Source organism: Oncorhynchus tshawytscha, unplaced genomic scaffold (genome assembly GCF_018296145.1).
Source record: "Oncorhynchus tshawytscha isolate Ot180627B unplaced genomic scaffold, Otsh_v2.0 Un_contig_7769_pilon_pilon, whole genome shotgun sequence".
Classification (NCBI taxonomy): domain Eukaryota; kingdom Metazoa; phylum Chordata; class Actinopteri; order Salmoniformes; family Salmonidae; genus Oncorhynchus; species Oncorhynchus tshawytscha.
This window is the reverse complement of record NW_024609282.1, coordinates 95406-121207: the sequence shown is the minus strand read 5'-3', so window position 1 is coordinate 121207 and position 25802 is coordinate 95406. Positions and strand designations below refer to the sequence as shown.

The following is a 25802-nucleotide window of genomic DNA, read 5'->3' as shown; positions in this document are numbered from 1 at the left end:
ACCATTGAGTCTTGTTTACTTTTCACCATATAAAATAAAAGAGAATTTGGAAAGGAGTAGAGGGTGCTCAACCAACGTGAGTCAAGATGCAACCTAAAAATGAGTAAACACCATTGGCTCACCACTCAAAATTCTTAGTTTTATTAGGCAAGTTTAAAATATTGACATTTCGGCCTTTAAAATAATCACAAAGGGACTGAACAATTTTCATATAGGGCATGGGGAAGACAATTAGGGAGGACCCGCTTCAGCTTATGGTGCTAATAAGAGACCGTGGTGGACCATACAGGGTGATACTCAAGGTGTGGGTTACTATGGTCAATAGTGATGAAATACAGAAGTGGAAGACGTAAAAATCTATTGGAAAACTGTGAAAGTTTTTTTTTTTTCAACCACAGTAGGTGAAATTGATCAAATACATGTTGGGTATTGGCAAAACTAGGGATAGCAACAAAGAAACCATCTACAGCTTAGGCAAAGAGGTCTAACAACTTGTTTGGACAACAGTTAGTGAGCTAGTATGCTCCCTCCATGTGTAAACAAGAAGTACAAATGGGAGGGTGTTGTCAATGGACCAACAAAGGGATGGAGCCCTTCACAAAAGTATACTATACTACAGATACCATAACTTCAGAGTAAACATTTTTAGATGCTCCTATCAAAGTGTTTAACAGAGGCCCAATAGGAGGGTGTGTGTGTGTAATAAAGCTCTCCATCCAATGGCCACAGTAGTACAGCAGGGTCATGTTCATTAGGCATCAAACGGAAGGATATGAACTGAAACAGAGGGACTACTTGGTCTTGTCCAATAAGAAATGCTCATATTTGCTGTACGTTGCAAAACGTTTATAAAACGCGTGCCCTAACAAACTCACCAAATGTTCCTTCCTCTAACAATATCTGGAGCCATGTATCAAGCTTCTCAAAGTAGAAGTGTTGATCTAGGTTCAGCTCCTCCCTGTAAATATAATCTTATTATTTGTGATCTGAAAGGCTAAACCAGTGGATGGATATTGTCAGTTGTTGCCGTAGTAACAAACCCCTCACAGTGCGACCCCAAACTGTTCACACCTCTCTTGTTGGCAGAGAGAAAATGTTGCTGTTTGTAAAGCCAATTTCCTGCAATTCTACATGTCTAATGTGTGTTCATATGATACCTGAGTGACTCAACAAAATCAATGGGGGCCCTGGGCACGTAATCCAGCCACGATAACTGCAAGATTTAGATAGGTAAATTAGGCTAACCAGTTATCTAGCTGACATGTAGCTGGTTAGCCTAACTTACCTACAGTGCATTCGGAAAGTATTCAGACCCCTTGACTTTTTACACATTTGTTATGTTACAGCCTTATTCTAAAATTGATTCAATTGTTTTTCCCTCCTCAATCTACACACAATACCCCATAATGACATCACAATACCCCATAATGACAAAGCAAAAACAAGTTTCTAGAATTTGTTTGAAATGTATAAAAAATGTAAACATAAATATCAGATTTCCAGAAGTATTCAGACCCTTTACTCAGTACTTTGTTGAAGCAGCTTTGGCAGTAATTACAGCCTCGAGTCTTCTTGGGTATGACATTACAAGCTTGGCACACCTGTATTTGTGGCGTTTATACCATTCTTCTCTGCAGATCCTCTCAAGCTCTGTCAGGTTGGATGGGGAGCGTTTCTGCACAGTTATTTTCAGGTCTCTCCAGAGATGTTCGATCAGGTTCAAGATGTCCTGAATCCACTCCTGCATTGTCTTGGCTGTGTGCTTAGGTTTGTTGTCCTGTTGGAAAGTGAACCTTCACCCCAGTCTGAAGTCCTGAGCGGTCTGGAAGAGGTTTTCATCAAGGATCTCTCTGTTCTTTGCACCGTTCATCTTTCCCTTGATCCTGACTAGTTCCTGCCGCTGAAAAACATCCCCATAGCATGATGCTGCCACCACCATACTTCACCGTGGGGATGGTGCCTGGTTTCCTCCCGACGTGAAACTTCTCATTCAGGCCAAAGAGTTCACTCTTGGTTTCATCAGACCAGAGAATGTTGTTTCTCATGGTCTGAGAGCCTTTTGGCAACTCCAAGCGGACTGTCATGTGCCTTTTTACAGAGGAATGGCCTCCGTCTGGCCTCTCTACCATAAAGGCCGGATTGGTGGAGTGCTGGAGCGATGGTTGTCCTTCTGGAAGGTTTTCCCATCTCCACAGAAGAACTCCAAACTTCTTCCTTTTAAGAATGAGGGAAGCCACTGTGTTCTTGCGGACCTTCAATGCTGCAGACATTTTTTGGTACCCTTCCCCAGATCTGTTCATCAACACAATCCTGTCTCACGGCTCTACAGATAATTCTTATAACCTCATGGCTTGGTTTTTGCTCTGACATGCACTGCCAACTGTGGGACCTTATAGAGACTCTTTAACACAGGTGGACTCCAATCAAGTTTTAGAAACATCTCAAGGATGATCAATGGAAACAGGAAGCACCTGAGCTCAATTTCGAATTCAAATTATTTATGTAAAAACTTGTTTTCACTTTGTCATTATGGGGTATTGTGTGTAAATTGACGAGATTTATTTATTTAATCCATTTTTAGAATAAAGCCGTAACAAAATGTGTAAAAAGTCAAGGGGTCTGAATACTTTCTGAATGCACTGTGTCTAGCTTACATGGGCTAGTAGTTTAACAACTGAACATTTGTCAGTTGTAAATAGCTGTAGGTCAGTCAGTGAATGACATAAGAAGAAAACTGTCCATGCACTTAGACATTTCCAAATTGCACCTTGTGCATTCTATTATAACTCAACAGCAGCAAGTTGAAAGCCTGACTAAGTTCCCCCCCAAAAAAGTTCACGACCTGCTGTGTGTATTGACCCGTTCTGGGTCCGGACCACGGTCCTCCATTTCAGTATGGCTGGGCTAAACTGACCTTAAATCAGCACTCTTACTCTGAGACACTTGATACTGTACATCCTGTTTTTATACAGGAACCTACTGCTGAAGGTGAGCATTCTTGGTGTACTGTGCTACCATTGGCTGGGGAAAATTGCAGCTGAACCAGAGCAACATGGTCTGCAGGTAAGACACCTGATACTTGTCACCATGCTGTCTGTCATAAAACAAGATGTCACCTTCAAATTAAGGTCCCCTTTCATTGAAACATTAGTAGCTAAGAATTTATGGCCCAAAGTAGTAGTAGTAGTAGGGGACAGTTCTATATTTACTGGGGAGGCTGGTCCAACTCAAGGTGTCATACAAAACATGTACCTCCCTCCTCAGCTTAACTATTTACACATGACCCCCCCTTTTCACTGTAAAATAAATTGCACACCCTCCCCCTCATAGAATTAACTCAAAATAATGTTTATGACTACAAATAACAACTGTAGCAACACTGTGTTTATAAACATGGATATCAACTTTGCCACTTCAGCATGCTTTTGTGGCACGATTGATGCTGTGCAGGTTGAGGGTTGGCCGACCACTACAGAGGAGCTCACTCTCCCTGCCTGTTTCATTACTCTACAATCAGAGCCAGATGCAGACAATGATCAGCTGGGGGGAAATCAGATATACATTTTAATGCCATATGTATAACTATGTCAAATATGTGACACATTTTCCACCAACAGGTTTCTGTCCCAATGCACCACACAACCAATAAACAAAACATACCAATTCCATGCACCTCAATATCATGATTTGCGTTTTCAGCACCACAACAAATAGACTGACAACTGGAAATACATCCCTCCCTACCTTGTAGGCCTAACCAGTATTGAAGGCTTGTGTTGACAATCTCTGACTGTTATTAAACTGTCATTTTGGTGTTTTGTAACAGCTGTCTCTTTCCATTTGTCAAATGGCCACTGCACTGTTTGGATTGATATTTTTTTTTATTTGTAACAAGTCCTCAACTGGCAGCTTCATTGAATAGTACCCGCAAAACACCAGTCTCAACGTCAACAGTGAAGAGGCGACTCTGGGATGCTGGCCTTCTAGGCAGAGTTCCTCTGTCCAGTGTCTGTTCTTTTGCCCATCTTAATATTTTCTTTTTATTGGCCAGTCTGAGATGGCTTTTTCTTTGCAACACTGCCTAGAATGCCAGCATCCCGGAGTTGTCTCTTCACTGTTGATGTTGAGACGGGTGTTTTGCTGGTACTATTTAATGAAACTGCCAGTTGAGGACTTGTGAGGTATCTGTTTCTCAAACTAGGCACTCTAATGTACTTGTCCTCTTGCTCAGTTGTGCACCGGGGCCTCCCACTCTTTCTATTCTGGTTAGTGCCAGTTTGCACTGTTCTGTGAAGGGAGTAGTACACAGCGTTGTACGAGATCTCCAGTTTCTTGGCAATATCTCACATGGAATAGCCGTCATTTCTCAGAACAAGAATAGACTGATTAGTTTCAGAAGAAAGTTCTTTGTTTCTGGCCATTTTGAGCCTGTAATCGAACCCACAAATGCTGATGTTCCAAATACTCAACTAGTCTAAAGAAGGCCCGTTTTATTGCTTCTTTAATCAGGACAACAGTTTTCAGCTGTGCTAACATAATTGCAAAAGGGTTTCTAATGATCAATTAGCCTTTTAAAATGATAAACTTGGATTAGCTAACGCGGCATGCCATTGGAACACAGGAGTGATAGCTGCTGATAATGGGCCTCCGTACGCCTATTGTCACGGCCGTCTTCCTGGAAGGAATAAGTGGACCAAAGTGCAGCGTGGTGAGTGTACATTACTTTATTTCTAATGTCGCCAACAAAATAAACAATACAAAACGATCGTGAAGCTTAAGAGGGCTATAGTGCCACTAACAAAGTCAACTACCCACACTAAAAGGAGGGAAAAAGGCTACCTAAGTATGATACTCAATCAGACACAACGTTAGACAGCTGTCCCTGATTGAGAACCATACCCGGCCAACACATAGAAACACAAATCATAGAAATAAAGGACATAGAATGCCCACCCAAATCACACCCTGACCAGACCAAAAGAGACATAAAAAGGCTCTCTAAGGTCAGGGCGTGACCTTACCTCCCCTCCAAAGGTGCGGACTCCGGCTGCAAAACCTGAACCTATAGGGGAGGGTCTGGGTGGGCATCTATTTGCGGTGGCGGCTCTGGTGCGGGACGTAGACCCCGCTCCACCTCTGGCTCACCCCGCTTTGGTGGCGCCTCTGGTGTGAGGACCCTCTCTGCGGGCCCCGGACTGGGGACCCTCTCTGCGGGCCCCGGACTGGGGACCCTCTCTGCGGGCCCCGGACTGGGGACCCTCGTTGCGGGCCCCGGACTGGGGACCCTCGTTGCGGGCCCGGACTGGAGGCCGTCGCTGGGGGCTCCGTGCCATGGAGGCCGTCGCTGGGGGCTCCGTGCCATGCCCTGTGCCCAATACAAAAATATATTTAAAAAACACACTACCCCGCCCTGTGCCTAATACAAAAATATGTTTAAAATAAACACACTACCCTCCTCTGTGCCCAATAAATTAAAAAAAATGCATAACCCTCCCCAAAGCACTTTTTTATTTTTGTTGGAAAACCCTCCCTTATTTTGGACCCCCCCCCCAGGCCTTGCAAGTGGAGCAATTTTGCTCTCCCACAAAATGAGTTCCCATATTTGGGATAGTATAGACTCTTTTCAGATGTCAATTAGTCTGTTAATGAGTTCCCACCACAGTTGTTGTAATGTATATTTTGACTTTGGTATCTTGGTCTGTCTCTACAGTGCTGGGAGAGCTTTGTTGGTCAGGAGCTGTATCGTTTCCTGCTCGTGGATTTCATATTCACGGTTCTCTACACAGTCTTCGGAGAATTTTTATGGAAGTAAGAAGTGTTTTATGGTAATAATTCCTGTAAGGTGTACTGACACTCCCCTCTGTAACCCCATGTTGTGGAGATTTGTATGTGTTAACCTACAATACCAGTCAAAAGTTTGGATACGCCTACTACTTTGGACACGTTTTTCTTTATTTTGACTATTTTCTACATTGTAGAATAAGAGTGAAGACATCAAAACAATGCAATAACACATATGGAATCATGTAGTAACCCAAAAAATGTTAAACAAATCTAAATATATTTTAGATTCTTCAAAGTAGCCACCCTTTGCCTTGATGACAGCTTTGCACACTCTTGGCATTCTATATGTCGTCATCTGGAATGCATTTCAATTAAAAAGTTAATTTCTGTAATTTATTTTCTTAGTGTGTTTGAGCCAATCAGTTGTGTTGTGACAAGGTAGGGGGACGTATACAGAAGACAGCCCTATTTGGTAAAATACCAAGTCCATATTATTGCAAAAACAGCTCAAATAAGCAAAGAGAAACGACAGTCCATCATTACTTTTAAGACATTAAGGTCAGTCAATCCGAACATTTCAAGAACTTTGAAAGTTTCTTCAAGTGCAGTCGCAAAAACAATCAAGCGCTATGATGAAACTGGCTCTCATGAGGACCGCCACAGGAATGGAAGACCCAGAGTTACCTCTGCTGCAGAGAATAAGTTCATTAGAGTTACCAGCCTCAGAAATTGCAGCCCAAATAAACTTAAACAGCATTGCTACCACAGCATTCTGCAGCGATATACTATCCCATCTGGTTTACGCTTAGTGGGACAATGACCCAACACACCACTAGGCTGTGTAAGGGCTATTTGGCCAAGGAGGAGAGTGATGGAGTGCTGCATCAGATGATCTGGACTCCACAATCACCCAACCTCAACCCAATTGAGATGGTTTGGGATGAGTTGGACCGTGGAGTGAAGGAAAAGCAGCCAACAAGTGCTCAGCATATGTGGGAACACCTTCAGGATTGTTGGAAAAGCATTCCAGGTGAAGCTGGTTGAGAGAATACCAAGAGTGTGCAAAGCTGTCAAGAAAAAGAGTGGCTGCTTTGAAGAATCTGAAACACTTTTTGATTACTATATGATTCCATATGTGTTATTTCATAGTTATGGCTTCACTATTATTATGCAATGTAGAAAATTTGTAAAAATAAAGAACCTTGAATGAGTAAGTTTAGAATGAGTGTGTCTAAACTTTTGACTGGTACTGTGTATTCTACTATTTTCATATTCGCTCTACTTGCTCTTTGGAGATTCTATCTGGAAATATTTGAGTGACTAACCAGCTGAGCATATTTTGAAGATGTTTGTGTAGATAATTCATGTGCAATGTAACTGGTTTTCTATTTTCACTGTGCTTGACATGCTCTCTGGGTAATTTGTGAGGAAGTCGGTAGTGAAGTTGTGAGTGCCAGAACTGCTTGAGCATTTGTTTGTTTCACTGTGAGATGTACTGACACTACTATTTTAATGTTGACTGTGTTCTACAGTCTTTTGAAGGATGGTTCAAGAGTCCATTACCTTCATTAGCCAGACAGCTAAACAGTAACCAATACAGTTTTTTGTAATATTTATATGTGATTGTATTTCTGTTCTTGTCATATTAGCAGTCATTCTGTATAGTATGTTCAAGTTGTAACTTCCAAAGTGTATTTGTGAATAAGTATACCTTTTTTTAAATAAAGTTGTACGTGGCAGACCTGCTGAACATGTTGTTTAGAATTCCTGTAAAATGTACTGATACTCCACTCTGTTTCCCCCCATAGGCGGTTTTCTCAAGGAGTGCTGAGGAGGAGGAGGAAGCCAGTGTTTGATATCGCCCGTAACGTACTCGAGCTCATCTATGGGCAAACCCTCACCTGGTAAAATGCCTGTTCATGCTTCGCATGCCATGAGTCGTCTCACCTCGTATCTCTGTGACATTGTTTTGTCATGCTTCGTTAGATGCTGCAGGTGCCGTCGGCCCTGGGTCGTCTCACCTCGTATCTCTGTGACATAATTGTTTTGTCATGCTTCGTTAGATGCTGCAGGTGCCGTCAGCCATGAGTCGTCTCACCTCGTATCTCTGTGACATAATTGTTTTGTCATGCTTCGTTAGATGCTGCAGGTGCCGTCAGCCCTGGGTCGTCTCACCTCGTATCTCTGTGACATAATTGTTTTGTCATGCTTCGTTAGATGCTGCAGGTGCCGTCAGCTCTGGGTCGTCTCACCTCGTATCTCTGTGACATTGTTTTGTCATGCTTCGTTAGATGCTGCAGGTGCCGTCAGCCCTGGGTCGTCTCACCTCGTCGTATCTCTGTGACATAATTGTTTTGTCATGCTTCGTTAGATGCTGCAGGTGCCGTCAGCCCTGGGTCGTCTCTCTTTCTTTTGATGATAATGTCATTGAGGTTTCTGTGGTATTTATGTCTCCTTCTCTGTCATCTTTTCCCACAGGCTAGGCTTGCTCTTCACTCCTTTACTGCCAGCTGTGCAGATCCTCAAGCTGTTGTTGTTGTTCCATATGAAAAAGGTAGGTAGGTCCCAGCTCAGAGCTCAACCAGTGTGACTATTTCAGTGACAGTGGTACACTCCTTAAAAGAGGTCAAACTATCATGTCCAAACTCTGCACTTGTCATAACCAGAGGCCCAAAAAGTGTTGACAAACGATTAGGTAAGTAAAGGTCCCGTCCAGAAACTTAAGGTCCCCAACTTAATTCTCACCCGCTCATGCTCTGTTCGCCTGCCTTCTCTGACCTTGTTCACTTTGACCCGAGGCACTTCCTTCAATTGAAAATGAATAGGATCCGCCATTTTGTTGCCAGCTATCGCACTCAGTGGAAACCCCAGCGGTGTTAGACTCATTAGTCTTTCTTCTTTTGTTGCTGTTTGCCCTCAGAGCAGTCTACTGGTGAACTCTCTTGTTGCTTTTCTCCCTCCTCAGAGCGGTCTACTGGTGAACTCTCTTGTTGCTTTTCTCCCTCCTCAGAGCAGTCTACTGGTGAACTCTCTTGTTGCTTTTCCCCTCCTCAGAGCGGTCTACTGGTGAACTCTCTTGTTGCTTTTCTCCCTCCTCAGAGCAGTCTACTGGTGAACTCTCTTGTTGCTTTTCTCCCTCCTCAGAGCAGTCTACTGGTGAACTCTCTTGTTGCTTTTCTCCCTCCTCAGAGCAGTCTACTGGTGAACTCTCTTGTTGCTTTTCTCCCTCCTCAGAGCAGTCTACTGGTGAACTCTCTTGTTGCTTTTCTCCCTCCTCAGAGCAGTCTACTGGTGAACTCTCTTGTTGCTTTTCTCCCTCCTCAGAGCAGTCTACTGGTGAACTCTCTTGTTGCTTTTCTCCCTCCTCAGAGCAGTCTACTGGTGAACTCTCTTGTTGCTTTTCTCCCTCCTCAGAGCGGTCTACTGGTGAACTCTCTTGTTGCTTTTCTCCCTCCTCAGAGCAGTCTACTGGTGAACTCTCTTGTTGCTTTTCTCCCTCCTCAGAGCAGTCTACTGGTGAACTCTCTTGTTGCTTTTCTCCCTCCTCAGAGCAGTCTACTGGTGAACTCTCTTGTTGCTTTTCTCCCTCCTCAGAGCAGTCTACTGGTGAACTCTCTTGTTGCTTTTCTCCCTCCTCAGAGCAGTCTACTGGTGAACTCTCTTGTTGCTTTTCTCCCTCCTCAGAGCAGTCTACTGGTGAACTCTCTTGTTGCTTTTCTCCCTCCTCAGAGCAGCCTACTGGTGAACTGCCAGGCATCCAGGAAGCCGTGGAGAGCCAGTCAGATGAGCACCCTCTTCATCTCTCTGCTGTGTTTCCCCTCTTTCCTCGGGGCCATCGTGTCTGTGACCTACACCATATTGACGTGAGTCTGTCCAACACACACATGAGCGGTGACTGACACACACACACACACACACACAAATATATCAACCTATACCAATGTAGGCGCAAGTATGCATGCATACAGTACATGCACCTTTTCACTTTTGAGTCTATGTTGCTATGTAACATCCCTTGAAAAGTACGCATCTCTGGAATTATGCTGGGAAGGACAACATGAACAGAAAATATATTTCAGCCAGAACAGTACACTTCAGGTTGACACTGCAGTATGAAAAGGATGTTGTGGTCCAAATGTTTCTTCCACTCTTCCCTTCGCCTCCCCCCATAGGATTAAGCCCTCCTCTGGCTGTGGTCCTTTCAGGAACCTCCCCTTCATGTTCCACTCAGCCAAACAGTGGGCCCAGGAGCTGAAGAGTACCAACCACAAGCTGGCCTGGCTCAACTGGGTACACCGCTGCTTGGTGGAGAACCCCTCTTCCTGTTCCTGTTGGCAGGTGTCTTTCTGTGAGTCAGCATCCAACAAGGATATTCTTTGGACTGCTCTGGATATTTCTTGTTGTGTGCCATTTGGCTGACACTATTATGCTATTAAGCCACTAACAGTACAGTGTATGTTTTAAGTATGTTATGTTCACCTACCTGGCAGTTCATTTTTCCTCTCTTTTTTTCAGAATGGTCATTTACATTCACACCCAAGTTTTAGACGGCCAAAGGAAAACAATCAGTCTGCTACAGGAGCAAATAGAAAATGTGTGTGTGTGTGTGTGTGTGTGTGTATATGTATAGACAAAACACTTCTGTTTCATTTAATATTCTTACTAAGATCGATCTGTGTGTTGATGGTTACTCATCTGTTATTTTTCATCACCAGGAGGGGAAGGACAAGAAGTTCTTAATTACTAGTCTGCAGGCCATCCATGAGAAGAGGCAGTATCCACTGTCCCCTTCCTCCAGGCCTCAGCCACAGGGCAGTGAGGTGAGTGACCCTGACTGCGCCGTGTTCATTAGCGTACGCAACAGGAAAATGTTCAGCAACAGAAAAGGAAGTCCAGGTAGGCCCTCCCTGTTTGTGTGCTTTCTTCTGTTTGGTACCTAATGAACATGACCCTGTTGTATGACCTCCAAGAGCTGCTGCTGTGATTAGTCTGTACCAAAACCATGGTGTTGTCTTCTGACAGATCTGTCTTGTCCTGCAAACACAGATTCAGGTTGATGTGTTAGTCGAAACAGATTCAGGTCATTTCTGTCAAATATTACATTGGTTTCCCTTATGTCATTTCAGGTTTAATATGTTTTAGTGGAAGATTAAATTATTCCAGAGTATTCATTGGATGCTGCATGTTAAATTTTGGACTCCCATCACATCAAGGATATTTGGCTGCTATCAACCAGTCAAAGTGAACTCAAAGTGGAGTGATGTGTGTGTGTGTGTGGTGAAGGACATTGAGACATTTCTTGTAGAATGTAACTATGACTGATATGTGTTCAAGACTATCGGAATGTAAAGTAACTGAGGTTGATATCTATTCAAGACTATCAGAATGTGAAGTAACTGAGACTGATATGTATTCTAGACCATCAAAATGTGAAGTAACTGAGACTGATATGTATTCAAGACCATCCGAGGTGTGTTTTATACTAGTATGGTAGTATAACTGTCTAATTTGCCTTTTGTTAATATATATTTATTGTATCTAGGCTGCCTGTCACCGCTTTCAAGCTTCAATGTATACTGAACAAAAATATAAACGCAACATGCAACAATTTCAACGATTTTACTGAGTTACAGTTTGTCATGACGTTGCAGTCTTTGGGTACAGTGAGCACCCCTCCCTCTGCACCAGCCCTTTTCTATGCACCATCCCCCTACCCCCCTGTGTCCTACACCCAGGCTGCTGTGGTCAGAGAGAGGTTGTAAATTCCTGGAGGAGATTATCTCCTCATGGCCACAGTATAAAGACAGAGTGAGTTTTCATAGAGAGAACAAAGGAATTTCTTCCACCTCACAGAACTTGAGGTCCGAACAACATTTATGTTCTGGAGAAGGTATAAAAGATCGGTGAAGAATCCAACTATGAATTGGTCCGTTTGGTACAATTTTGTGAAACTCATGGGAGACAATACGGCCACATTACCATAACGCTGTTTATATAATAGCCTCAGTTATGAGGCTTGCATCTAATTGCTGTACAGGATGAATGAGGAAAGATTAAACTATTTGTGGGATGCTATGTAATGTGAAAGAATTGTATTTCTGTGTAAAGTTTCACTTAAGTCACTGGCACGCCCCCATGAACACAGTTGGGACCTGGCATCATGAGACAGCCTTTTTCTGCTCTTCCGAATAAAACCTCCACCTTGAGAATTCTCAACAGACTCTATTTCTCTCAACTACGAGAGGACGAAGGTTGCAGACCAGTTTACCTCGATAACGAGAGGGCCAAGGTTTGAGACCAGACTGCTGAATCTTTTAACCATCCCACGTCATTAAACTCTTAGACTATCGATACCGACAGAATAAGAACACGTCTTTGATATTAATTATTGGTCTGCAGCTAGGAATTCAGTATCATTAAACACGAAGACCGACAACCGCCGAAACATCTATTCTATAACGACATGAATGAATGTCACTCTGAACTATCCATTCTAACCACGACAGAGAGAGATAGAACAGAAACAAACTTTTTAACAGAGATCAAGACGACACACTGAGCGTAAATCTATATATTGATTGCAATTGTTCCCGAATGAGTGAGCGTTCATGTGCAAAGGATTAGCATTTCAATTGTTATAATATTTAACTTTGCAGTGTCTCGTCTCAGTTGACCCCAACTTCCCTTTTTGTCCACCAAGCTGCGATACCGGTTTATCCCACTAGGGAACCTCCGTTATTTCCTTGTAACGATCTACTGTTTGTTTATGCATTTCTGTGAATTACTTAGTTAGTAAATAAATATTTTAAGACAATTGATGTATGGATGACTCATAGTGAAGACTGGGTTCGTGTAGATAACCAACCATTTACGACGTTTGGAATGAGACTAACATGAGGTAAATAATGATTCATTAATCAAGACTGATTGATCAGATATAAAATATCTAAAAGTTATATTTGGAAAATTATAACTTTGTAATCTGAATATTTTCCTTGGTGCCCCTACTTCCTAGTTAATTACAGTTACATGATTAATCAGTTTAACCTCTCTGGGAAATGTGGGACGGTAGCGTCCCACCCCGCCAACAGCCAGTGAAAGTGCAGGGCGCCAAATTCAAAACAACAAAAATCTCATAATTAAAATTCCTCAAGCATACAAGTATTTTACACCATTTTAAAGATCAAATTCTCATTAATCCAGCCACAGTGTCTGATTTCAAAAAGGCTTTACAGCGAAAGCACCACAAACGATTGTTAGGTCACCACCAAGTCACAGAAAAACACAGCCATTTTTCCAGCCAAAGAGGAGTAACAAAAAGCAGAAATAAAATTAATCACTAATCTTTGATCTTCATCAGATGACTGTTCGATACAGTGCATATTTATATCCAAAAATCTCATTTTACATTGGCGTGTTATGTTCAGTAGTTCCAAAACATGCTGTGATTTTGCAGAGAGCCACATGAATTTACAGAAATACTCATAAACATTATTAAGAGATACAACTATTATACATAGAACTGTAGATCAACTTCTTTTTACATAAACTTCTCACAGCATCTTCTTTTTACATAAACTTCTCACAGCAACCGCTGTGTCAGATTTCCAAAATCCTTTACGGAAAAAGCATACCATGCAATAATCTGAGTACGTGCTCAGAGACGAAACAAGCCAAAAAGATATCCGCCATATTGTTTTTGCCTGCTATATGAGTTCTGTTATACTCACAGACATCATTCAAACAGTTTTAAAAACTTCAGAGTGTTTTCTATCTATTACTTAACATTCATTGCTAGGAGGCGACATATCACAAAGGGAAGGAGGGGTGAACAATGCCCATTTACTCAGAAATTTCTGTGGAACTCAATCCAGTAATATGTGAGTTATGCTGCAGGATGAGTAACATGGAACTTGTAGAAAGCCAAGAGTAGGATTGCATCATCTTCTTGTGAAGCAGGAAGAGAAACCTTGTACCCACCCCGAATCCACCTGTTGATTTATATCTTATGATGGGTTTTCCTATGCAATGCTCTTAGGGCTACCAAACAAACAGGTGGAAGAACATCTCTACGACCTCTGTTGGTATGTAAGACTATATATATATATATATATCATTATACTACTAGTGAAAGATCACATTTTGGCCTTTTTATTGAAGAAAATAAAGTCTACTCAGGAAATATTAGTTGTATCTTGCTCTTACAGGTTATTTTCATGTTAAGTTAATTATGACTGATGCATTTTTTAATATATTTTATAAAGCATAGAAGAAGTTACACTGATCGATTTTGTTTTTGTCTGAAGCAAATATCCAAAGACTACAGCGTTTCACAGGGTCAAATGAAATGAAATATTGATTTATTCTGTTTCCCTCTAGTTAAGGAGAAAATGGAGCCTCAAAGGAGAGTGTACATATCTCTCCCTAAAAAACACAGGACCGCTTTGGCCGAAAAGTGTAAACTGGTAAACAAACACTTATTTTTCTGACCATCCTAAAACACACTTACAGGTGTAGGATCTTAATTTGACCAGTTTGTCACAGTAGGAAAAGAATCCTGCAGCAACAGGAAATGTGGATTATAATTAATGGACATTTTTACTTATGCCAAATCAAGTCTTTGATTTGTTGCAACAACAGGGTTATCAAATTAAGTTTCGATATCTGTAGTTCTTAGTAGCCTATGAACGGATGTAGTGTATTTTTCATAGTATTCCTAATACAGACACACAATATAGTTACTTTACCATGATTACATTTTAAAATAAAAATATGAATGGCTTTATTTTGTATCTGTTGGACAGGATCACGGGCTTGTCATTAAGGATCTCAGCACTAACATAAATGAAGGATACCTACAAGCTTACTTCCGACAGTGGGGCAGCATTACAGCATGCACGGTAGGCTGATTAAGTCATATCAATTATTGTAATATTAGCCTCACGTGGATAAGGCCTAAACCATACCTTTTTAAAGGGGCAATCTGTAGTTTTAAACAGCATAGCATCCACCCCTCCACCTTTTTTTTTACACTGCAGTCAGTGAAGTAAAACAAGCTTATATTTTGCATTCTAATGGGACAAGACAGTAAGACAGTTGAACTAATCTCACAAGGTATTTATAAGTTATATTCCTCAAGAGTCAATGGCTGTATGTCAGTAATTTAAAAGTCCATAAATGGATGTAGCTATTACAGATTGACCCCTTTAAAACAGCGTATTTTCTTTGATTATTGGTGTTTTTATTGCTTATGGTGATGGTCCATCCTTTGAAAACAGATCAAGAAGACTCCACAGGACTCTGACTCAAAGAGTGCCAGTGCATTGGGATACGTGAGTTTTTCCTCTGAGTAGGAGGCAGATACGGCAGACTGGGCGGGTCCTCACTATATAGGAGGCATGGAAGTGGAGGCCAAGAGAGTTGTCAGTCTGAAGGTAAATCAAAACAGAGCATTGGGCAAAGACTTGTTGAATGAATCAGCAATGTTTCTATGTCATATCAACCAAAAAAGTAAATATGATGATGTTGAATCAATGTGGAAAACTGATTGGATTTACAAAAAGTCATCAACATAAGAGAATATCATATTTTTTCACTTCAATCCACTGACTTTTTGTTGTTGTGATTACACATTGGAATGTTTTAATGGGTGTTGTGTTGACATGGTTGTGTGTAGGTTGCTTTTATCCAGCACATGCAGCCAGTCTTATCGATATGTCACTGTCTGGGTCACAGGTCTTTCAGCACCAGTCAAGTCTTAAGTCTCAACAGGGTGAGTCTGAGTCAAATCTCAAGTCTCTCTCTTCATAAACAGATGTGTTCTGATCCATGCAGGGTAACATTGAATTGCAGGTTAGACTCTTCTAGGTCAAAGGTCAATTTGTTTAAAAATATATATACTTTGATTCAATACTTGACTATTAAAACACAGAGTCAAGTCTAAAGTCATATGCAAGAGTCCAACAGAAGTTACGAGTCACTGTTTTTGCAACTCTTTTACCATGCTAAAATCTAATCTTTCATATAGATGGATGACCCAGAAGGTTGAGGTCATCCCAGCCAGGTCTATCCGCAGACGTGACTATGGGTCTGTTCATCAATTGAGCATCTCCTCGAGAATGTATCAGAGGCCGGATGATAATGTACCTACGTAATTTTTTTTTTTTAAGCAATTTTGGATGGGATACATGGATTATTTGTTGAAAAATAAATGTAGATTCTAATTTTTTTCTATGATTTGGTTTGATTGTAACAATTTGTTTTCAGATGTCTTATGTACCTTGATTTACTGATTTGTAATGAAATGACAATTGTTTTCAATGCTGTGAACATTATAAGGCCGATGTTGCATTAACTTTTAGTAGAATAACCAAAGATATTACTAGAAAGGGACATTTCCTAAAGAAAATGTGTGTTTGCTAGAAGTATTTATGATAGTGACAGCAATAGTAGTAATGATTGATTGATTGCATTTATAGGGCCCTGTAAATCTGCGATATGCAGAACGCTGACGGAATCCAGACATTAAAGCAGAATTTAACAATGTTCAAAAATGTATATATTTTATTTTACCTTTATTTAACCAGGCAAGTCAGTTAGCAAATTCTTATTTTCAATGACGGCCTAGGAACAGTGGGTTAACTGCCTGTTCAGGGGCAGAATGACAGATCTGTCAGCTCAGGGGTTGGGGTTTGTCAGCTCGGGGGTTTGAACTTGCAACCTTCCAGTTACTAGTCCAACGCTCTAACCACTAGGCTACCCTGCCACCCAGTGGTTATAACTTAGTAAGTATCAACAAAATGTAGCCTATTGAAAATTAATACATTTGCCCAAGTTTATCATGTCATAAGACATGAACACAATGCATCAATGATTCATATTTTCTGCAAACTTCTAGAGGGCAATGAGAATTGCATTCGCCATCACACTGCCCTATCCAATCTGGACAAGAGGAATACCTATGTAAGAATGCTGTTCATTGACTACAGCTCAGCATTCAACACCATAGTACTCTACAAGCCCATCATTAAGCTTGAGGCCCTGGGTCGACGGTACCACAGTGGAGAAGGTGTAAAGTTTTTTTTAAAGTTCTTCTGCGTACACATCACGGACAAACTGAAACGGCCCATGCACACAGACAGTGGGGTGAGAAGGCGCAACAGCCCCTCTTCAACCTCAGGAGGCTGAAGAAATTTGGCTTGTCACCTAAAACCCTCAAACTTTTACAGATGCACAATTGAGAGCATCCTGTCTGGCTGTATCACCGCCTGGTATGGCAACTGCACCGCCCATAACCGCAGGGCTCTCCAGAGGGTGGTGCGGTCTGTACAATGCATTACCGGGGGAAAACTACCTGCCCTCCAGGACACCACCTACAACACCCAATATCACAGGTTTGCCAAAAAGATCATCAAAGACAACAACCACCCGAGCTACTGCTCCCCACTACCATCTTGAAGGCGAGGTCAGTACAGGTGCATCACAGCTGGGACTGGGAGACAGAAGCTATTTCTCAAGGCCATCAGACTGTTAAACAGCCATCACTAGCACAGAGAGGCTGCTGCCTACCTACAGACTTGATATCATTGGCCACTTTTAATAAATGGATCACTAGTCACTTTAATAATGGCACTTTAATGTTTACATATCTTGCATTACTCATCTCATATGCATATACTGTATTTTATACCATCTATTGCATCTTGCGTATGCCGCTCTGTCATTGCTCATCCATATATTTACATATTCTTATTCCATTCCTTTATTTAGATTTGTGTGCATAAGGTAGTTGTTGTTGAATTGTTAGATTACTTGTTATTACAGATATTACTGCACTGTCGGAACTAGAAGCACAAGCATTTCACAATAACATCTGCTAACCATGTGTATGTGACCAATAACATTTGATTTGAATTCCTTGTCTGCATGTGTGGTGCGCAAGCCTGCCACTTCAAAATCAAATTGTATTTGTCACATACACATGGTTAGCAGATGTTAATGCGAGTGTAGCGAAATGCTTGTGCTTCTAGTTCCGACAATGCAGTAATAACCAACGAGTAATCTAACTAACAATTCCAAAACTACTACCTTATACACACAAGTGTAAAGAGATAAAGAATATGTACATAAAGATATATGAATGAGTGATGGTACAGAACGGCATAGGCAAGATGCAGTAGATGGTATCGAGTACAGTATATACATATGAGATGAGTATGTAAACAAACAAAGTGGCATAGTTAAAGTGGCTAGTGATACATGTATTACATAAAGATGCAGTAGATGATATAGAGTACAGTATCTACGTAGACATATGAGATGAATAATGTGGGGTATGTAAACATTATATTAGGTAGCATTGTTTAAAGTGGTGTAGTAGCATTGTTGTGTAGCTGTTAGTGAGGATTCTAATGAAAAGTCTTCTGGTAGATGGAAAGGCTTTCCCATAAACCTTTGCAATTAGATGTTAAAGTAGCCTATGCTTACCTTACTAATCAATCAGTGGGTATTTGTTTTGCAAACTCTGCCATCATGTGTGCACTACAAAAACACTTCTAAACTGCCTCTTGTTACTGTAGGTGCACACTGGAATTAAAGGGTAAATGCACCCCAAAATCAAACATTTGCAAAAGAAATCCAGACCTCAAAAGTGGTCTCTTGATGTTGTTTTGCTTTGGACTTAGAACATCAAATTGTATTAGTCACATGTGCCGAATTCAACAGGTGTAGTAGACCTTACAGTGAAATGCTTACTTACGAGCCCCTAACCAACAATGCAGTTAAAAAAAAATACAGATAAGAATAAGAAATAAGTAACAAGTAATTAATGAGCAGCAGTAAAATAACAAAAGCGAGACTATATACAGGGGGGCACCGGTTAGTTGAGGTAGTATGTACATGTAGGTAAAGTTATTGAAGTGACTAAGCAGAGATGACAACAGAGAGTAGCAGTGGTGTAGAGAGGGGGGGAATGAAAATAGTCTGGGTAGACATTTCATTAGATGTTTAGGAGTCTTATGGCTTGGGTGTAGAAGCTGTTTAGAAGCCTCTTGGTCCTAGCAGAGAGAACAGTCTATGACTAGGGTGGCTGGAGTCTTCGACAATTTTTAGGGCCTTCCTCTGACACCATCTGGTATAGAGGTCCTGGATGACAGGAAGCTTGGCCCCGTTGATGTACTGGGCCGTTCGCACTACCCTTGTGGATGGAGGCCGAGCAGTTGCCATACCAGCCAGTGATTCAACCAGTGCTCTCTGGTACAGCTGTAGAACCTTTTGAGGATCTGAGGACCCATGACAAATATTTTCAGTCCCCTGAGGGGGGATAGGTTTTGTCGTGCCCTCTTAACGACTCTCTTGGTGTGCTTGGACCATGTTCAATTTAGTTGTCTTCTATTAAAACGTTGTTTTCTTGTTGTTTTTTTCTTGATAAAATGAAGGGAAAAAACGGGAGAACGGAAACCTTAAACGAAATGGAGGAAACGGAATTTGGAATTAAGACTAATTGGAATCAGGCAACAACAAAAAAAATACCGATTTTACAGGGCCCAACATTTATGTCGTGCCTTTCCAGATGATGACAATCATTTGTGCCAAAACGCTCACCACAGCTGGAGAGGTGAGGAGTGATACATGCCAATTAGAAATGACGGGGAAGGTTAGGTGTGCCATGATGGAAATGTACATGTTAGCAGATGCTCTTATCCAGAACAGGGGCAAATAGGGTTAAGTGCCTTGCTCAAGGACACATCAACAGATATCACCTCAGGGATTCATACCAGCAAGTCTTAAGACTAGAAGGAAGAGTGCCCCCTACTGGCCCTCCAACACCACTTTCAGCAGCATCCAGGGACCGACCAGGAAAGACCCTGCTTGGCTTCATAGGCAAGCCAGCAGCGGGATGCACGGTGGTATGCTCATGGTACTAATTGGGTTTCATAGGCAAGCCAGCAGCGGGATGCACGGTGGTATGCTCATGGTACTAATTGGGTTTCATAGGCAAGCCAGCAGCGGGATGCACGGTGGTATGCTCATGGTACTAATTGGGTTTCATAGGCAGGCCAGCAGCGGGATGCACGGTGGTATGCTCATGGTACTAATTGGGCTTCATAGGCAGGCCAGCAGCGGGATGCATGGTGGTATGCTCATGGTACTAATTGGGTTTCATAGGCAAGCCAGCAGCGGGATGCACGGTGGTATGCTCATGGTACTAATTGGGTTTCATAGGCAGGCCAGCAGGTATGCTCATGGTACTAATTGGATGCATGGTGGTATGCTCATGGTACTAATTGGGTTTCATAGGCAGGCCAGCAGCGGGATGCATCTCATGGTACTAATTGGGTTTCAGGCAGGCCAGCAGCGGGATGCACGGTGGTATGCTCATGGTACTAATTGGGCTTCATAGGCAGGCCAGCAGCGGGATGCATGGTGGTATGCTCATGGTACTAATTGGGCTTCATAGGCAAGCCAGCAGCGGGATGCACGGTGGTATGCTCATGGTACTAATTGGGTTTCATAGGCAGGCCAGCAGCGGGATGCATGGTGGTATGCTCATGGTACTAATTGGGTTTCATAGGCAAGCCAGCAGCGGGATGCACGGTGGTATGCTCATGGTACTAATTGGGTTTCATAGGCAGGCCAGCAGCGGGATGCACGGTGGTATGCTCATGGTACTAATTGGATGTTCATAGGCTATGGGTTCTGGACAAACTGATTAGGTAGTGAAATATGAAGCTCTGCTCTACTGCTTTGGTTAAAAGGGCATATTAGCTTTCAGATGTTGCTAGTTTGTTTTAATGAAATGCTGAGTATTCCAAAACCACTAAGGATCAATGTATTTTGCCCCACGTGGACCTTATCCATACTGTGACCATGATCATTAAAAATGTGGGTTGGTGATTCTGGGTAAGGGCCGATACAGCTTAACATGTAGTTCTTCACACCGGTGTGTACTTGGGCAGAGCCAGATATTTTGGAACAATGTGCGCTCTCTGGTTCATGCAGAGGTGTTTTTGTTCTCTTCCCATTTGTGGTGAAAGCAAAGAAGAATCACGTTGAAAACATCAGCAAATGCCACTTTTGGCTAATTTGAAAGAACACCAAATGCATAAGTCAAACTGCCACACTACGCCACCCCATGTTTATACAAGAGCATGGGGTGCTCTGCCTAACACACATACAGGTTGTTAAAGTTTGGGTTGAGTGGCAAAATAAACAAGTCTATAACAGTTTACATGTTTTATTTCTCCTTCACCATTAGTATAAAACCTTAATCATTCAAGATTCTCTATTTTTAGCCTGGTTAAAGTGAAGGAGAACACAGCTAATATACAATAAACAAAACAAATTAAAAACAGGTTCATGTGTAGGTTCGACGGAATCATGAATTACACATTTATTTAACATATCAATATAACATCAAAGAGAACCCAACCGCTCAGATGAGCTCCAGCGCTCCGTTTTTACATTGTGTCCTAAAAACAGATTTCCACCAAGTAAGCAGCTTAATTTACCCTGTCCCGCAGCTCAATTTTCCCTGGGTAAGGGGTATATTGTGCCACGAGAACTTTTTTTTAACAAGCTATGTTTTCAAAACTGTAATATTTACATTAATTCTGATTATTTCCAGGGATACACATCATCCTGAAAAATATGCAAATATATTTGTTAGAAAGAATACTATGTTTCCCTTGATGGGGTGATGCTGAATGCAAAAAACGTTGCTTGACTTACCCCACTCTCCTCTACAATAGGAAATAGACATTTACTGATAAAAGCGAGAGCACAGGTCTAACTGTAGTCAGATTAGTGGGGAATTGATTGACCTCTGTCCATGGTGCTGAAACTCCACGATAGCAGTCATTTGCTTGTCTGGTTGTTTAGCGCAGCATGCATGGGATATTCACCAGTCAACACAACTAGCGGGTTATTAGCTAATGAATTCCATTTTCACGAGGCTATAATATCCTCAAAATATCTTACCAGTCGGCCAACAGTGCTTCATGGGCCTACATTAAAACTAGGCTACATACAAAAAATAGTTTGGACTTTGAGAGAACTTTGAGTTGATGAATTTGCAACAAATACAACAAGAAACAATTAGATTCCTGTGTATATTTTAGATGGTGTATGATAATTGGTGGCTGTGATTGCTGTGATCTCTTTGGCCAGTGTAATTCCCTACCTCTAATACAGCATGTTTATCTGACTGGTTGTCCTTGGAAAAGCTGTTTTGTGGATTATTTTATGACTTTACAGGAGTAGAGACATTGTACCCCCTACTGGCTGTAAAATGAAACTCAACTCTCTCTCTCTCTCTCTCTCTCTCTCTCTCTCTCTCTCTCTCTCTCTCTCTCTCTCTCTCTCTCTCTCTCTCTCTCTCATCTTTTCTTTCTCTCTCCTCTAACCCTGTGACTTTTCTGTGTCTCTGAAGGCGGATATGAAGATCTTTGACTACAAGGTTCACCTGTCAGAAGAGGTGTCAAGGGCAAACATAAAATTCAAACCCTGTCACACCTACCTGGTAAAACCGCTGCTGTGACACACACACACACACACTGAAACACACTCACCTCTGTATCCCACTGGTAACACCACATATTTTCAATGTGGATAATTGGGTAGTATTGGGTTGAGACGTTAATCAATGCGATTACCCACTCAAAAAGACAGCTAAAAATGGGTTGAATTTCCAATGTTGTATCACTGCTTTCAACCATCTAAAAGCACAACAAAATTCCAATGGAAAAACAATGTCTGATTTTTGGTTTAGTTGTCAACCAAATATCTATCACTGGGCTTTCAACCATTTAAAACCACAGCAAAGTTCAAATGGGAATACAATGATATTTTGTTTATTTATACAGCATATTAATGTGTTATCACTGTGCTTCATTTATTAGCAGAACCAAATTACCTGGATTGCAGTTGAAATGACATTAAAAGTGCACGTGATCAATGCCATTTGAAATTTCCACAGATTTTTTTCACATTTGTGAAGATCTCCACAAACCTTCAACGACCTACTGTATGTATGCTATCTTCAACCTGCACGATTTATATGATTACATAAGAAGAAATGTATAGTTACAATAACTATGGGTGTGTTACTCATTTAAGGTTTGTTGTTTAGTTTAGAAGAAAGCCTTAACTTTAGGCTCTTTACTGTATTACAAAAGTATTATTGAATTGTGTTTGGTTGACAAGGCAACCACATATCAACATATAAAAGAGATGTGTCTACTGCATGGATAGTTCCATCTGAGCCACTAATAGCATTCTTGAACTTTTATTGTTGGTTGAGTTGGAGACGTTAATCCAACATGTAATTTGTTAACTTGTCGAAAAGTTAATTGGCTATTTATAAAAATAAATAAAAATAGGCTATTGTATTTCAAAAGTGATATTGAGTTTGGTTGAAGGAGATTTATCTTCTGCTTGGATAGTTCCATCTGTTAAAACTGTAAATGCACTTTAAACTAGCAAGCACACACATTTTCTTAAGACATTTACTATTTTCCACATTTCTATTTGGTACTATTTTCCCTTTGGAATTAGAAGCGTTGCGCGATGCGTTTTACGTAAATAATCACGGACTCGATGCAGCCAATCACTGCTGTGAGCGCGTTGATCGACAAAAACTGAAAATGGCGGAAAGCAGCGCGGAAGTCACATTCAAAAAGGTAAGAGAAAGTAGCCAATACTAGTAATTATGTTGTGTTGTGAGTCACATTTCGACTAAAGCAAGATCACAAGCCACATTTTGAAATTAGACTGAGCAGACTGTATGGAGCTAATTCAGCGGGGTAGCGCGCTAAATCATCAGCCTACTGGATACTTCTGACAACACTGGCAGTTGTTTTTGGAAGCAGTTCACTACAGTAACTTTAACGTACTGTTGTCGTGCATACTGTTATTCAGAATCATGGGTTTTCTCTTTCTTTTTAGGAGACGGTAAGCAAACTCCTGTCAAGCTTCTTCAAGGACGAGAAAACTAAAGGCGAGTTGCTAGCTAGCGGAGTTGTTTAATGTAACTATCCTGGAAAGGAGTTGGACCTGATCATGTTTAGTCAAATGAAGCAGCAGTTGTAGGCTGTTAACTAATTCATCGCCATTTTACCTTTGTTTTTCTCAAGTCGGTGCCGATGCTGTACTCCTTATGGCAGAGATGCTACATGTGTTTGTTCAAGGTAAGTTCAAACGACTGATTGTGGCTGTAATGTACATGGAAATCAATGGAGGTTTTTATACAGGCTGAGATGATGGTGTTTCTATAACTTCAATATGAGATGAAGATATCAGGGCCAGGATTCGTAAAGCATCTTAGAGTAGGAATACTGATCAAGGATCAGATGTGTCCCTCTATCCATATAATCGTATTCATTATGATCTAAAATGCTGAATGCAAAACTGTGCCTAGATCAGCAGTCTTTACTCCGAGTTGCTTTAGGAATACAGACCCTGACTCTTTGTTTCTCAGAAGCTGCACAAAGAACGATAAAACAGGCTGAGGCAGAGGACTGTGACCGAATGGACATAGAACACTTTGAGAAGATCCTGCCTCAACTGGTGTGTAAATACACCCATGAATTCTATTAAATATCCTCTCCTATTATTGTCAAGGAATGACAGTATAAGAATCAACAGTCATAACATATTTCATTTCTTCCCCAGCTGTTGGATTTCTAGTATGACTTCAGGCCAGAAGGTGGAGCCAGAGAGCCATCCAGTCCTCAATTCGAGAGATTGACCAACTCTTGGAGGACAATGGAAGTAAAGAAAAAGGCTTCTGTTTTGTTTGTAAACGTAAAGAAGCACTTTATTTACTTCTATTGTCCTCCAAGAGTGTCTGAATCTACTTCTTAATTCATGCACCTTGGTTGGAGAGAGAGAGAGGGATCCCTTTCACCAGTCGTACATTCAGCCCATGTAGGATATTCTATTGTAATTAGTCCTTTATTTCAGTTACATTGCACACGGTCTCTAATGAACTCTGTACATTTTGCCCTGTGGTTTTGCCTCCGTTTGTTTGAAATGATTTGAAACCATTGCTAACTAATAAAAGTTGTTGCGTGCTTTTTTTTTTATTACATCAGTCTGTGACACCTATTTTCTTGGGGAAACATGTATTGTAAACCTAAAAGCGCTTTATTGTAATCAGTTGTGTGATAGGAATTCACACCTAGTACTCCAGCTGCATTGGGGGAGGATCTGGTGTTTGACCATAAAACATATACGGTGACCTTATTGGGACATCACTTTGGATTGAAATTATACAATGGTTTAGGTGCAGACGGGCAGCTTTAATGGTTAAGGTGCAGACGGGCCGCTTTAATGGTTAAGGTGCACATGGGCCACTTTAATGGTTAAGGTGCAGACGGGCCACTTTAATGGTTAAGGTGCACACGGGCCGCTTTAATGGTTAAGGTGCAGACAGGCCGCTTTAATGGTTAAGGTGCACATGGGCCGCTTTAATTTGAGTATTTTCATTCATATCAGGTGAACTGCTTTGAAATGACAGTGGTTTTTGTACTTCCCCCTTTGTAGGCGAGCAAAAGCTTGTGACTAACTTGTTGGATGCATTTGCTGTTAGTTTTGGTTTCAGATTCATTTTCTATGTGAATGTGTCAATTTGGAGTCACTTTAATTGTAAATAAGAATAGAATGTTTCTTAACACTTTAATGGATGTGACCATGATTATGCAACGGTCCTGAATCAATCGTGAGTAATGAGGTTAAAGTGCAGACTGTCAACTTTAATTTGAAGGTATTTTCCACATTAATGTGGATGATACCATGATTACGTATAGTCTTGAATTAATCATGAATAATGAGTGAGAAAGCTGCACAAATATCATAACCCCCCCCCCCCAAAAAAAAATGCTAATAATAATACGACACCATTACAATAATGGCAGGTTAGCACTTTTGGGGGGTTGTTATATTTGTGCAGCTTTCTCACTCATTATTCACTATTAATTCAGGACTATCCGTAATCATGGTATCATCCACATTAATGTGGA

General features: G+C 41.3%; 1 protein-coding gene and 2 long non-coding RNA genes across 6 annotated transcripts; all 3 read left to right on the top strand.

Annotated features, from left to right (window-relative positions):
- Positions 1–10097: 10097 nt before the first annotated feature.
- Positions 10098–11602, top strand: LOC121844534. Its single transcript, XR_006082030.1, has 4 exons — positions 10098–10132; positions 10300–10378; positions 10500–10604; positions 10911–11602. It is a non-coding gene; the product is annotated as an uncharacterized LOC121844534 (long non-coding RNA).
- Positions 11603–13491: 1889 nt separating this feature from the next.
- Positions 13492–16313, top strand: LOC112239802. Of its 3 annotated transcripts, XR_006082029.1 has the most exons (6): positions 13492–13868; positions 14164–14249; positions 14589–14684; positions 15063–15218; positions 15520–15556; positions 15812–16313. It is a non-coding gene; the product is annotated as an uncharacterized LOC112239802 (long non-coding RNA). The 3 variants fall into 3 exon arrangements; XR_006082027.1 differs by lacking the exon at positions 13492–13868 and having other exon boundaries at positions 13884–14249; XR_006082028.1 differs by lacking the exon at positions 13492–13868 and having other exon boundaries at positions 13884–14249; positions 15461–15556.
- Positions 16314–23356: 7043 nt separating this feature from the next.
- On the top strand, positions 23357–24869 carry cenpx (centromere protein X). 2 transcript variants are annotated; one of them, XM_024408207.2, is made up of 6 exons: positions 23357–23462; positions 23728–23779; positions 23916–23969; positions 24260–24348; positions 24454–24516; positions 24618–24869. In XM_024408207.2, the coding sequence occupies exons 1-5, from the start codon at positions 23427–23429 to the stop codon at positions 24466–24468; spliced, it is 246 nt and encodes an 81-aa protein (XP_024263975.1). In that variant the 5' UTR covers positions 23357–23426; the 3' UTR covers positions 24469–24516; positions 24618–24869. The 2 variants fall into 2 exon arrangements, with proteins under 2 accessions (XP_024263975.1, XP_024263974.1); XM_024408206.2 differs by having other exon boundaries at positions 24454–24869.
- Positions 24870–25802: the final 933 nt, after the last annotated feature.